The following is a 14,714-nucleotide window of genomic DNA, read 5'->3' on the forward strand; positions in this document are numbered from 1 at the left end:
ACAGCTAAAGGAGTTTCCTCACAATAAATAAATATACAAAGGATGTGCTCTGATGTGCTTTTCATTCACAGATCTCATTTATTAGAATAGTATTAGAATATCAGCTTGGGCTTTGTAACTGCTTTTGGAGAGCGATGTTAGACTGCATAAACACATGTTTTTAACAGATTGAAAAAACATGAACCACATGCAAAAACACAAAAGCACAAATAAACCCATTCAACTGCACATTCTTCTATCCAAAAATAAATATACGATTTATAATCAATGTTTCAATAACTCTCTGGTTAAGCCAAATTCAAACTGAGATTTATAATCTTTTGTGAAATGGGAATAATGCTGTAATAGTGATATATTCTATGTCCCTACATCTCTTGAACCTTTGAGCATGGCTATTAACCTGCAAATATAGTCACGTGAATATAATATAGTTAACTAAATAAGCATGGTGATGCAGCAGGTAGCATTGCTCACACTGTTCCAGGGTCACCATTTCAATTCTGAGCTCGACTTACTCTCTGTCTGGAGTTTTGCATGTTCTCCCTATGTTGACATGGGTTCCTCCCACAAACACGCCAGTGATTCAGGTGTGATTAACTTGAGGTGTGAATGAGTGTGTGAATGTATGTGTGCATGATGCCCTGAAATGGTGCCCTGCCTCTCACTCAGTCTTCCCAGAATATGCTCTGGACCTTATCCAACCTGGACCAGGATAAAGTGGTTACTTTAGATTAATGAATGAATGAATGAATGAATGATGTTAGCTTTTGAAATCCAAAAATTTGTCACAAGGCATATTGGGTGAGCTAATTTTTCAGCTCTTAACATATTTGCAGTTAATAATCTCTACACATTTGTGCTCATTATATAATTACTTGGTTAAATGGTTTTAACCTGGCTTACCAAATTCATTTAGAATCTGTGTTGTACATTACAAACATCTCAACCGTAATTGAATTGAAAGATTTGGAGGGGGGGGGGGTCGTCTCTGTTACATTAGGCTTGGTGGATATCTTTTATGCTTGAAAGATCTTCATATAATTATTAAATATTTCAGAATATGCAATATATGTCTTACAATATTGTACATTCAGAATTTTAAGCCTATAATTGATGTGGTATCCCATTATTGTTCACTAAGAACCATGGCTTTTGTGCTGCAATTGCTCTGATTTATATAACTTTGTTTATAAAGGAACACTTCACTTCATCAATCACAATAAACGAATACAGTTGGTGGTATTCTTAGATAGAAATGAACTGGGAAAAAAAGCAATATACACGTAAATAAAAATGGTTATTATTGTTGTTGTTCTTGTTAAATATACAAAATGCTATTAACGCAAAACACAAGGTATACTGTTACTGGTTAGACCACAACTGTCACACAGGTTTACACAGTGAAGAAAGATTTAAACTAGTTCTTTTCACCACCAAAACAAGTCCATCTTTAAGGCTCTGCCCATGTGGTGACCATATGCTGATGGTCAAAAGAGTGTTTTCTGAGTCAGTGTGCTTGGCATGCTACAGCTGCACCAAAATGCTACAACAGCAGAAACAGAACTGCATGGTACAAGTTATATGTGGCTAAATGACAAATGTGGGAAACAGCAAAGTAGATTTTTTTTTTTTAACTGAGTTTTTCTTTCATTTAAGACTTTTGACTTTTACTCACTACATTTCAAAAGTGGACCACTTCAAGCAGTTAATCCATCTAAACTGTAAGTGATGTAACAACAAGAACAGAAGGGTAACGGATCCCTTGATGTATACATTTGTAAATTTCATGTCTATGTAGCTTCTTAATACCTGATTACCAGGACTGGGTCAATCAAGGACTGTGTATAAATACCCAGTATCAAAACTTATTCAGAAGTCTTGCTCCCCTCCAGCTTTTATTTCTAAGAACTTGTTTTTCCTATTGTCCTTCAGGTATAAGTAAGTCATTGTCATAGTCATTGTCATTAATTACAAGTTAGCTTCATGGTATCCTAATGCCTAGTTACATCAAAGTTGTTATATTATTTTTTCTACTTCATGATTGGCTAATCAATATTCTTGTTGCTTCTTACTTTAGTCCTTTATTGATATTATGTAGTTTATTTTCTTTAGTTTTATGTTGCATTGTTCAGTAGAAACTGCTATTTTTCCCTGAGTGCAGTTTTTTTTTATATATATTCTTTGTTAGTTTATATCTCCTTCTGTGTTTTTCAATACACCATGCACTACTCCTTGCTCTGTCCTTGTCATTGTTATATTTCATTTGTGATTGGCTGTTTGTACACATACATGCGAGAACACTCTCTTGCATCAAAAAAAGGAAAAATATGCAAAAGCACATCACTATCTCTGTCCACTTTCTAACTAGTTTGTATTGTAGCAGCAAGCTTATGGCAAGCAAACTAGTTTGAATCATCATCATTATCATGATAGCTACATTTTGAGAAACTGGTAAAAAAGCTGGTGTTATTGCATTAGTTAATGTTTGTCCATGTTTCTTGGTGCCTTGTCAAAGGTTGCAGGAACCAAAAACACTCAGTTATTATTATTTCTTGTACTTTCATATTTAAAGGACATTTAATAGTTTCCATGTTTGTACTTTAACATAAGTAAAGAACTTAAAACTCTACTTCAACTTTAACCAAAGTATATTTTAGATTAGTTTGTACGCCTTTACTTGAGTAAGGAATTTGTGTATTTCTGTTACATCTGCCAAGTAGTCATGTTGATTTTGTATCATAATCTGCAGACATATGATGCTCTCAACACATGCTGTCTCTAAAGAAACACTGACTCAAAATGCAACAATTACAAAGAAATTATAGAAACAAACATACAAACGAAAAAATCTTGTGCAAAAGTGGTTTTATTGGATTTCTCTTTTCGGAATGTGCTAACTGCATTTCAAGTTTCCTTTTTAACTGAATGACTACTTTGGAAACTTGACTTGAAGCCCAGACACACTCTTTTGTCCTAGGCCTAAGAAACTCTAGCTGTGTTCCTTTACAAGAGCATGGAAACATGGCTGCGGCTTCACACATCTGACTGACAACATATGGTAGGGTTAAAATCTGACAGAAAACTTGAGAAGACTTTAGCTAGCAAGCATTTTAAAATGTTTCCATTGCTGAAACGTCTGAAACAAATCTAACTAACCGTTCCAAAAGCAATTCTGTCAGATTTTCTGGAAGTAAAATGCAATGATGGAACAGCCCAGAAATGTACTTCTGGCCAGTGAAAGAGACAGCATGGGTTCACTAGGTTACCCAAATGGTTTTAATTATCTAGGGAGAGGCTATACATTTGTGAAAGTCCTTGTCTAATAGTCATGACGCCTAGCTACTATTAGTCCTTTGTTACAAAACTCTATTACTCTAGGAATTCAGTTTTAATAAAAATTCTTATTTCAATCAACAGATTGTACACTATGGTTAGATTTGGGATACGTTCTTGTATGCATGTGCACACATGCCGAAGCCTTAGACACAAAGTCATGTAGTGGTCCACTATAGAATGCCATCATTAATTGCCTCTGGTCTCCTCCACCTTCTTGCCTTGTACACACTTTGGTCATTTTTCTAAGCTACACTAAATGACCAAAAGTATGTGGACACTGAACATCACACCCTTATGTGCCCATTCCAAAAGCATGGACATTAACATGGAGCCGGTCCTCCATTTGTTGTTATAACAACCTTCACATTTCTGGAAAGGTTTTCCCCTAGATTTTGGAGCCTGCCAGTGGGAATTTGTGCTCATTAGAGAATTAAAGCATTAGTGAAGTCAGGCACTGATGTCAAGTGAGAAGGCCTGGGGCACAGTCAGTGTTGTAATTTATCCCAAAGGTGTTCAGTGGTGTTGAGGTCAGGGCTTGGACCACTCGAGTTCTTCCACACCAACCTTGGAAAACCTTGTCTTTATAGACCTCACTTTGTACACGGGTGCAGTGACATGACTAAACAGGACTGGGCCCTTTATTTTCACTACTTTTTGGCCATACAGTAGAGTGTACCAGGTGAACCTGTCTTTTAAAGCTGGTGACAGCTTCATATTAGCTTTGTGTTAACTTCATCTTAGCTTCTTGTTAAACATCTATAACAAAAGCACAAAGTTATTTTATGACTTCTACATTACTGAGTCAGTACAAAAAAATTATATTTAGAAAAAAAAAATGTAAAGAAAAATGTTGCAGAAAAATATGTTTGTATGTCCATAAACAAAGCACATATTACATAACAAACCACTTGTGTGGCAATCAAAGTCTCCAGAAGAACTGTGGCAGATCCTCAAAGATTCTCAGTAAAACTTACCAGCCAATTTCCTTATAAAACTTCACAAATTGTAGCCGAGACCACTGATTTTTTTTTTTTTTTTTTTTTTTAAAGAAAAGGGTTATCACACCAAATATTGACTTTGTTTAGCTATTACTGTTTAGTGCTCTATACAGTATTTTTTTTGTAGAAAGGTTTAATATTATGGCTTAGTGGTTAGCACGTTCACCTCACAACTCCAGGGTCCGGGGTTCAATTCCCGCCGGGCCATGTGTGGGCGGAGTTTGCATGTTCTCCCCGTGCTGCGGGGGTTTCCTCCGGGTACTCCGGTTTCCTCCCCCAGTCCAAAGACATGCGTGGTAGGCTGATTGGCTTGTCTAAAGTGTCCATAGTGTATGAATGGGTGTGTGAGTGTGTATGTGATTGTGCCCTGTGATGGACTGGCACCCTGTCCAGGGTGTACCCCGCCTTGTGCCTGATGCTCCCTGGGATTGGCTCCAGGTTCCCCCGCGACCCTGAAGAAGGAGTAAGCGGTAGAAGATGGATGAATGGTTTAATATTATTTCTGAAGGCATCTTTGCTTTACAGTATTTCTTTGCATGTGCAAAGATTTTTGCACAGTACTATATATGTACTGTATCCAAGAGGCTGGGCCCTCTTGGGTATAACGGCACAGGAGTAGGCCTCGAAGTGGTGGAGTGGATCGCCCTTGTAAGTCCACACTTCTGATGCTGAGTCATGAGGTTAGTGGTCTCCACTGCCTTGTATGGTTGGAATTGGTTGCCTTCTGTAAGTTCCTGTAGGAATGCCTCCTCAAAAGAATGCATGAGATCTCCCCCTCAGCATCTGTCAAGAGAGTCTAATGGGTGGTAACAGGAAATTACTGAGCATGTCTCAAATCACTTGTAGCTGACCTACATATCAAGGAGGTTCTGGTAATGTCTGGCAATGAAGTGGAATTAGCTTTTATCAGCTGACCTCAAAATTACAACAGCCCATGTGGGCCTGGACACAGAGTGGCAATGTTCAGCACCAAATAAGTTGCTTCAGGCGACGTTGGAATCCAAGGTTTTAGCTATGCCACAGTGCTAAGTAAAACTACATTTAGAGCTTTAAGGTGGATGTGGGATGGTGTAGATTCTGACAGTGGTATTTGAGCCAGTTAAACTTGCCTTCTCATTTGCGTCATCAGATCACCGATTTCCCATGCTTTGGTGCTGTGTCTCCCATCTAAGGTCTCTGTGCACATTGAACCTTAGAGAATATGATAATGGATCTGTTAACAGATCTTGCATTAGGCCCATGGTGGCTGCCAGTTCCTCCTACTTTCCTCCGTCCCTAAGGGCACTTTTTTTCCCCTTCTCCATGGGGCTGAGCAAATGAACCCTCTGTCAACTGCTGTTTTTCGTTGATGACACCACAAAGTAGCTCGCCTTCTTTTTCCTAGCAGGCCCTGTAGTCACATCAGTTGACAGCTTTACACCCCACAGTAGAAGTTTCTGAACAGGCTGCAGATTTTCCATGGCCCGTGCATGACCAGTGTCAAAATTGACATCATGCTGCAGTTAGAGCAAGGCTGTATAAGTATTTGTCAAAGATGTCCTGGGATTTGGTCATGTCCAATTCCAACTCCATCGCTGTTTGGCAGAACAATCAACTTGCAACTATGCCCTGAAATACTTGTCTGCTCTCTGCAGTGGCAAAAATCTATAACTCAGCACTACAGTCAGTGTCACCCAAGGTAATGTCGATGCAGTCTCCTCAACAGTGCAGATTTTACCATACCAATTTTATGCAATCTTATATCGTTTTTTTTTTGTGCTTTCTTGGTGTCTTGGGAGCCCTATTTCTCCCTCAGCAAGACAAGAATGGGGAATTTTCCTGCTGGGCTAGGAAACAATTACATGAGAAAACTCCATGAGTTTGGGAGGATACCACCCTGGTAAAACTCTCCTAATTATGAAATTTAAAAGCTAAAGCCTTTTTTATTGGCATTCTGTATTTCCATTTGGCATCTTGAAAGTTAATTGAAACAACAGTTGTGAATATACTCTGAGTTATTGCAGAGCTATTGTAATTGTCCTTAGTAACACAGACTGTTCACCAATTACTGTTAATATATGTAATATACGTGTACAGCTACAGTAAGTGTACTTTAGTTTGGTGCAGTACTTTCTATTTTATGGTACAGGGTTGTGTTAATGCTCTATAGATTTTAATGTAAAATTCTGTAGTTTTTATGAGATTGTGTGAATGATATCTGGGGCTGGATGTTGATCTAGTTAGAAGGTTAACTAACTATGTAACAACATTAATTAACTCTTAGCTTCTCTAGTTTCTCACAGGAATTCATTTTTTTTTTTACAACTTTATGTTAAAGGACACAACCACTTTCTCATAAAAAAAAAAATCTATGTTTGTTCTAACCATACTCCCTTTATGACATTTAGGATATTATATTATCATTATATCTTCTTTGCAGAAATAGTGCTCATAAAGCCTCACTTCTGAAGACTAACTGCTTTCCAAACATTCTGTGTAGACCAAAGAATGTCAGAATGCCTTTGTGACTATTAAGCCACTGTTATGTAACTCCCAGGTTATAGCAATCTTATGTAACTCCCTCCATTTTAAATCTGGATTTGATCATCCCAAATGAATCTTTTGACTGAACCCAAATGCCCTTATGAGAAACGATCTTTTTTAAACAAATGGTACACTTAAAAAAGTATTCCATGGAAATATTTTGGGAATACGGGATTATGGCACACTGTGAAAAGGATAGGTAGTAGTGCTGTACATATATTTTTAAACATGACATCAAAATAAAAATGCAACATATGGTATATTGGATGGAAAGAGTGAAGAATGGAAATTGGGAACAGCTTTGTTCCTTTGTGTATGAGATAACATCCCTATATAAAGTTTTATAAGGCAAACAGATGCATGACTCATTCTGAGATTCATTTAAGGCTGTGCTTACAATCCAAACAAATGTTAAAAAACACAACTAATTCTGAATAGATGCATGTATATTTTATGTAGGCAGAGAACCACATTCACTAGACTAGAACACATGCTCAAAAATTTATGGATTTGCTATGTCTATTTCTATGAATGTTAATATGGGTAAATAATGAAAATAAAATATATTGTATATTTAAATTAATTTTTTTCCCTCTTAAATCAAAAATGTGTAAGTAGTGAACATAGCATGATGGTTAGAGGGGCCTCTGAAAACACAAAATTCCTAAAAGTGGCAGATCAGTATATTTAGGAAAATGGCACAAACCTGAGAAAAGCAGCGGTAACGATAGGGGCCTCGCACAGACAGAAATTCCTGAAAAGGAAGAAGCTGCTGCAGTTTGGCATCGATGTGAAAGAGTTGGTCAAATTCAGCTGCATAGGGTGTGTAATCCTCATCCAGTGTTGGGGGAACAGAGCACAGGGAAAAGTCTGTCTACAAGGACAGGATAGCAAAGTAAAGTCAGAAAATGTGTTAAATATAAAACAATAATTTTTGGGAGGAATGTCATCAATGTTTCAGTAAAAAGTGAACCTATCAAATAATACTGTAGGTGTAACTCTAGATGCTTGTTTATCATTTGATTCCATGTACGGCCATATGCTACATCTCTAAAACGTCTGAGAAATAAAACCAAAATAATAATAATAATAATAATAAAAATAACCCTCCACCTAACTGAGAAACTATGCTTTCATAACCTCAGAATTGAAGTAATGCAATGTGCTGCTAACCTGCTGTCTCTCTAAGGTAGCTTCAAATAGTTCAGAATGTAGCAGACATCATCTTTATTAAGAAAATAAATCAGAGCTAATTAGTCCAGTTTAATAAAAGCTATGCTGGCTGCCTATGATGTTTTAAGCTCTGAAGACACTGTCTCTGGTGTAGCTTTTTGAACTCCTGAAACAGAATAATCAGTCTTGAGCACTTCACTTAGCTGAGGCAGGTCTATTCTTAGTCCAAATAATTAGTTGGTTGGAGATGTTTTTGTCTTATACACTATATGGCCAAAATGACCATCACACCCATAAGTGCTTGTTGAACATCCCATTCCAGATTTAGTCCCCTCATCACTCCACTCTTCTGGGAAATTTTTCCACTAGGTTTTGGAGCATGGTTGAGGGGATTTGTGCTCATTCATCCACAAGAGTATTAGTGAGGTTGTGCACTGATGTTGGGTGAGGAAGCCTGGGGTGGAGTCGGCATTCCAGTTCATCCCAAAGGTGTTCAGAGGGGTTGAAGTCAGGACTCTGTGCAGGCCACTCAGGTTCTTCCACTCCAATTTTGGCAAACCATGTCTTCATGAACTCACTTTGTGCGAAGGAGTATTGTCATGCATAGTGAAAGAAAATTATAATGTTACAGCATACAAAGACATTCTATACACTTGTGTGCTTCCAGCTTTGTGGCAACAGTTTGGGGAAGAACCATGGGTGTAAAGATCAAATGTCCACAAACTTTTTGCTGTATAGTGTATTACCTCTAAAATCTAGAATATTCGTCCAGAGAACATCAGGAACTCCAGCTCAATTGGTGTTTTTAAATCCAGACATAGTTAAATATATGTTAAATATGCTATAGTAACTAGTTGTTAATATTATTATTATTATTATTATTATTATTATTATTATCATCATCATCATCATCATCAACAATACTACTACTACTACTACTAATAATAATAATAATCTTTTTACAGATTAGGGGAAGATTTCAAAATTAAGATTGACAAAATTAACGTCTATGATAGCAGCATACACAGCTACTACATATAATCTGGGAATAATAAATTGTTAGTGAATGAAGGGAGTCAAATATTAAGTAGATTATTTAAATAAACATGAAGAATCTCCTTCAGTAGAGATAAATTACAAATGATAACACAGGGGGAAAGGAAATCTTCCCTGAAATCCATGAAAAATAGAAAATTGTAATACAGAACATCTGGATGTGCTTGCATTAGGCACAGTCTCACTATAAGGAATGGAAAGAAAGAGATGAAATTCCAGTTCCAACTGCATTATGCAATTGGAATTGAAATTAATTGTGGTTTGTAACTAGCCATGCTTCTTCTTCCAGCAATCTACAAATACTCTGATTAAATTTTGGAATGATGATGTCCTCATTTCCCAAAAACATCATAAGTGAGTAGATTGCCATGTACTACATATCTAGGAGGAAGCTACTTGCTTAGTGTCTAACCTTATCTAAAACACAAAGTATATATATATATATATATATATATATATATATATATATATATATATATATATATATATATAAAACTTAGTTATTTTTATTTTTTTTTAATTTTGAATTCTTTTTTTTTTTAAACATATTTATTGTATGTTTATTAGCTATGCGCTGTCTGTCTGAAGCAATGGAAAAAAGAAACAAGCCAAGCTTAGATTTTTGTTTTTCATTTTTAGCAAACACATCCCCTCAATCAGTTAATAAATTAACTTTAACAAACAGCCTTGCTAACACCCCTGTCACATTCCAAAGTGGTAGCGCTAAGTGTGACTAGTTATGATTATTGATTAAATTGAAGATTTGTGCTTGAACTAGGTAATGGTTGCATTTGACAATGATTACACTGGAAGAAACTGTGCTAAAAATGTAATCAAAAATCCAAATATCAATGTTTTAATTGGGCAACTCTGTTTGGGGCAATGATGTAATGAAACCAGGCATGACTCCACTGAATGAATTTTAAATGTGTCCTGTTGATTATTTAAAATAGTTTTGATAGCCACTGCATGGTCAGGAATGAGATCAGTTCTGGCCTGATCATCACACCCATATATGGGCCTTCACCAAACTGTTGCCACAAACTTGGAAGCACATAATTGTATGGCCTAGCTCAAATATGTTCCAGCATGACAATGAAGTCTATGAAGACATAGTTGCCAAGGCTGGAGTCGAAGAACTTGAGTGGCCTGCACAGAGCCCTGACCACAACCCCACTGAACATCTTTGGGATCAATTAGAATGCTGACTACACCTCAGGCCTCCTCACCCAACATCAGTGCCTGACCTCACTAGTGCTCTTGTTACTGAATGAGCACAAATCCCCACAGCAACTTTCAAAATCTAGTGGAAAGCCTTTCCAGAAGCGTCAGGTGTCCACAAACTTTTGACCATATAGTATATAATGTGATGTCAGAGTTATTGGATATTGGTAATATCTTACTCATTAGCAGTGTGAGAAGAGGAACTACTCAAACCTTAGGGTTGCTGTGCTCCAGGTAGAAGTTGCATTTGAACAATTTGAGGAACCAATCCCACAGAGACAGGATAATAAATGTAGAATAAAAGGACAGAAGGCATCTGCGTTAAATCATGATGTCATATCAGAACCTGCCAAAGCTTTTCTGCGTCTGGTCATTCACGTGTCCTATCTCTGGGATGTGCCAAAAGACATAAAATTTGTCTACACTTTGCACAATAGCAAGGGCTCACAATAACAGGAAGTCTTTCAGCCTGCCCCTTTAGGCGGCCTCTGAGCATCTGCTCTCTTCTGTTTGGTTGCCATGCATAATTGGTGACGAACCCATTGCAAAGAGGAAAAGCACACCATAAATGCAGCTGCCAGATACTCTGGAGGAATGATGGACTATGCAGTATGAAAAGTAAACTGTGAAAAAGTGTAGCTTAGCCCTATGTGTATAGTGAAAAAATGTGAGAATGTCCAGATAGACATCATTAAATTGGATAACTGATGTTCACCGCCCAGATGATGTCTTGCCTGAGACAGACTGGATTATATATCCCTGCCTAGTGTGTGTGTGTGTGTGTGTGTGTGTACCTCTGGTTCGGCAGTTGGATCAATATAAGTATCTTCATCATCTATGTCCTTGAGGAGCTCCTCTAATCGTTCTTTCTCTTCCTGGGTCATTGGCCCCAAGCTTCTTGCACTACTGGCTAGCTGCAGTTACACATACAAATCACCTTCAGAATGGACAAAGCTAAGATGACATGCTTAGAGAAAGCATAGAGCACATGCTGAGACAAATACAAGTGTTATAATTATACTCTAAAACATTTAACATTAGGGATATATTTATGAATTTAAAAGTATTATCCTGAATTTATATATTTCTGTAAAGCCGCTTTGTGACAATGTCCTTTGTTAAAAGTGCTTTACTAATAAAACTGAACTGAACTTAATCATCAGAATTTAAACAATACTCCTTTCTCATGCTTTTGACGATTATGGTCCAGCACCACATGTGGAATAGAAACTGACCATCATAAAAGTTGTTTACCTCCTGACCAGATCAAAATAGCCCATTTGGACTAATATTTAAAATATTTTTTCAACATGAAACTTTAGCTCAATTTCAGCAAACGTATATAATAAAATAATTTTAAATATCATATTTATTTACTAGATAATATGCAGGTCATTCTGAATAACAGGATTAGTTAAAGTAACTGGTGTTTGTAAATATCAAGCCATTTTTTACTCCATGTCATGTCTTCAGATCTCATCTACATAAGTGCACACAAATGCCAGCAGGATGATCCCCGAGCATGTGCAGCAGTACTTTGTTAATTCCCAGGCACAGTATATTGTGATAAACTGGGTATATTTGATTTGTATTGCCATATACAACTGATGCAAATGGATTCATACAGCTGAGATTTTACACTTCTACTGTGTTGGCTTTTAAAACTATTTAGACGTTAGACATGAATCTCTTGTCATACATATTGTTCCGAACAAATGATACCTCGATGTTTTTCTTTATGAAATCTTGTCCATGCTTGGTCTTGCCCATCACACTCTGCCTGCTTTCTGTCTGCTTGACTTCAGGACATACTTCAACAGAGTTTGAAGACTTGCCATGCTCACCGTCCTCCGACCCAGAAACTAGTAAAATGATACAGTTCACAAAGCAGTTTAAAATTTAAGTCAATCTTTATATTTTTACAATAAAGCAAAACTTTAAAAGTATAACTGACTCCATGTCTGCTAACATTAGAGTTAAATTCCATTCTACATTATCGAGTCAGTACAAAAACATTTTAGATTTCCAAACATTAGTTTTACAACGCAAAATTAAATGTTAAAAGAAAAATGTTTATATGTCAAAAAACAAATAATGAAGGCTGATGGGTTTTGCTGCAAAAATAAGAAGCAAGTGCAACAGTCAAAGTCTCTAGGAGAACTGTGGCTGGTTCTGCAAGATGCTCCGTAAAACTTACCAGCTAATTTACTTATAACACTGCACTAATTGTACTAGAGACTACTATTTATTATTTTATTTTTTTAAAGCAAAGGTTCGTCACAACAAATAGTGACTTAATTTCATTTATTACTGTTTACTGCTCTTTATAGTATTTTTTTAAATGTAGAAACATAATTATTCATTATTTCTGAAGGCATCTTTGCTCGACAGCATTTATTTGCATGTGCGTAAGGCTTTTGCACAGTACTGTGTAATATATAATGATTGGATATGATGACATATTACTAGTATTTTTAGCACTATTCTCATGATGAATTGCATAAAACATTACATATAATTTAAGTTTTTTTGTGCTCTTTACAACCATATTTAGGTTTATAAAGGGTTTTTTTCTCTTTAAGTGTTAATTTTACACGTAGATTACTCTACAATAATAAACCTACCTGACACCCAATAAAACTACAAACATCTGACTTAGACATAAGAATGATTTGTAATGTCAGGAGGCCCTCTAGTGCAGCAAATGAGCAAAACTACTGTAAACCTAGATCAGGAAGACAGGTCAATGCAATTTTATTATGTTCATTAAAAATTAGAGACCAAATATTTCTTGCCTTTATTTCCAGGTCTGCAGCTTCGGTCATTCTCTTGATCTGGGACTTGGGTCCCAAATAAAGGTACATAATCCTCTTCACTGCAATCCTTGGCTAGAGTGAATCAAGTTAATTTGTATCATAGCAACAAGTTTTTCATCTCATATAACTTTTAATTCATATTTAACTACATTTATAGAAGAAAAAAAAAAGATTAAACTGAGGTCAAAAAGTTCATGATTATGATTCCACTTCCTTATGTTCCATACTGCCAGGATGATTTCCTTTAAAATCAGTGGTGTCTTCCTGTGTTATGGTTTTCTTGTGGAATACCAGTTGCAAAGCCGTCACCCCATGACTAATTCCAAGTGGTAAAACAAAAAAAGCTTTTGCCTTATTGCCTAGAGATGATGCGTTTGAATCCCGACGCTGCTCAGCAAATATTTCTAATCCAAAAGAGCAAAATCTGCAGTGCTCTCTGGAGGATGGCATACTCTCTCTTCTGTCAATCGCAGTGACACTAGCCAATCTGGCTGTCTGTGAGTTCATGCAGAAGGCAGTGGATAGAGCTTTGCTCTGAGTGTATTACAATGCCCCTTGATGCAGCATGAGCAACACTTTGAAAGATGCAGTTGGACATGATAGCCTTTAGTTATTAGCTGTTGAACGACAGATGAGACCTGACTGGTGGGTGGGAATTGGCCAAAACTAAATTAGTGAGAAATCCAGTGGAAAACCTCATGAGCGTGACTCAATGGAGGAATGCTCTTGTCCTGGCAGTGGGCATAAGGTAAATGCAGGCACTGTTAGCAACAATGTAACAGCGTTATGAAGAGCAGAGCATAGGGGAATTTAGTACAGCTACTTCACACAGAGACAAACTCTCATGTACTTTCAGTAGTTGCTTCTGGTTCTATATTTGAGGCCCATCTTGGTGTGGTATGCAACAACATATGTGCTGCAGGCACGTATTAAGCCTGGCTGAGACTGGGCCATTATAGCAATTATCCATGGGTCTGTTAACACAAGTGAGAAGGCAAGCGCAAGACCCAGACACAGGCCCAGGAGGCACTACATTATCAACTCTATCTGCCTGAAACATGAAATAAGCACTTGAGGTATTACCTTTAGGCAGCCCAGTCCTCACATTATTCTTGTTTAGGTGAGTTTCAAATATTTCAAATAGAAGCGGGGGAGTTATGGAAAACAGAACACAAAAGCCTCAAATCACTGCAAGTGATGGTGCATCCCATTAGAGTACTTGAAAAGATAGTCAACAATGTGTTGGTATTTACCTCTATAACTGAAACATTGAAGCTTCATAATATTAGATCAGAGACTCCACACCAAAAGATTGGCTAAGATCTAGCCAGTTGGCTAAACTGACCCCAGACGTGCAGTCTCTCCAGGATAAACAGTACATCAGGGCCAGAGTGCCTAATGAGGTTCTTTTCAAGATGTTCTCAAGATTCCAAAAAGGGAGACAGAATCTGCCATGCTCTAAATAAAAACTTAAATGTCTTCTTAAAACAACTGTTATTCCATATGCTATGCATACCAGATCTGATGTGAGTATTGAGTAAACATGACTGGTTTGAAACCATAGAGCTAAAAGAAACATATTTCCACA

General features: G+C 37.0%; 1 protein-coding gene across 13 annotated transcripts in view; it reads right to left on the reverse strand.

Annotated features, from left to right (window-relative positions):
- fsip1 (fibrous sheath interacting protein 1) overlaps positions 1-14,714 on the reverse strand; it is a 53,943-nt gene that overhangs the window by 23,600 nt on the left and 15,629 nt on the right. For 12 of the 13 annotated variants that reach the window (XR_008386723.1, XR_008386724.1, XR_008386725.1 and 9 more), the window contains 4 exons: positions 13,106-13,198; positions 12,033-12,172; positions 11,105-11,224; positions 7,564-7,731 (listed from right to left, as the gene is read on the reverse strand). Coding sequence is in view for 9 of the 13 variants with exons in the window: in XM_053632277.1 (XP_053488252.1) it covers positions 7,564-7,731; positions 11,105-11,224; positions 12,033-12,172; positions 13,106-13,198 (521 nt within the window). In the remaining 4 variants the exon portion in view is untranslated. Of the gene's footprint in view, positions 1-5,535; positions 5,725-7,563; positions 7,732-11,104; positions 11,225-12,032; positions 12,173-13,105; positions 13,199-14,714 lie in introns of those variants that run through there. The other variant, XM_053632279.1, reaches the window with a different exon arrangement.

Source organism: Ictalurus furcatus, chromosome 9 (assembly GCF_023375685.1).
Source record: "Ictalurus furcatus strain D&B chromosome 9, Billie_1.0, whole genome shotgun sequence".
Classification (NCBI taxonomy): Eukaryota; Metazoa; Chordata; class Actinopteri; order Siluriformes; family Ictaluridae; genus Ictalurus; species Ictalurus furcatus.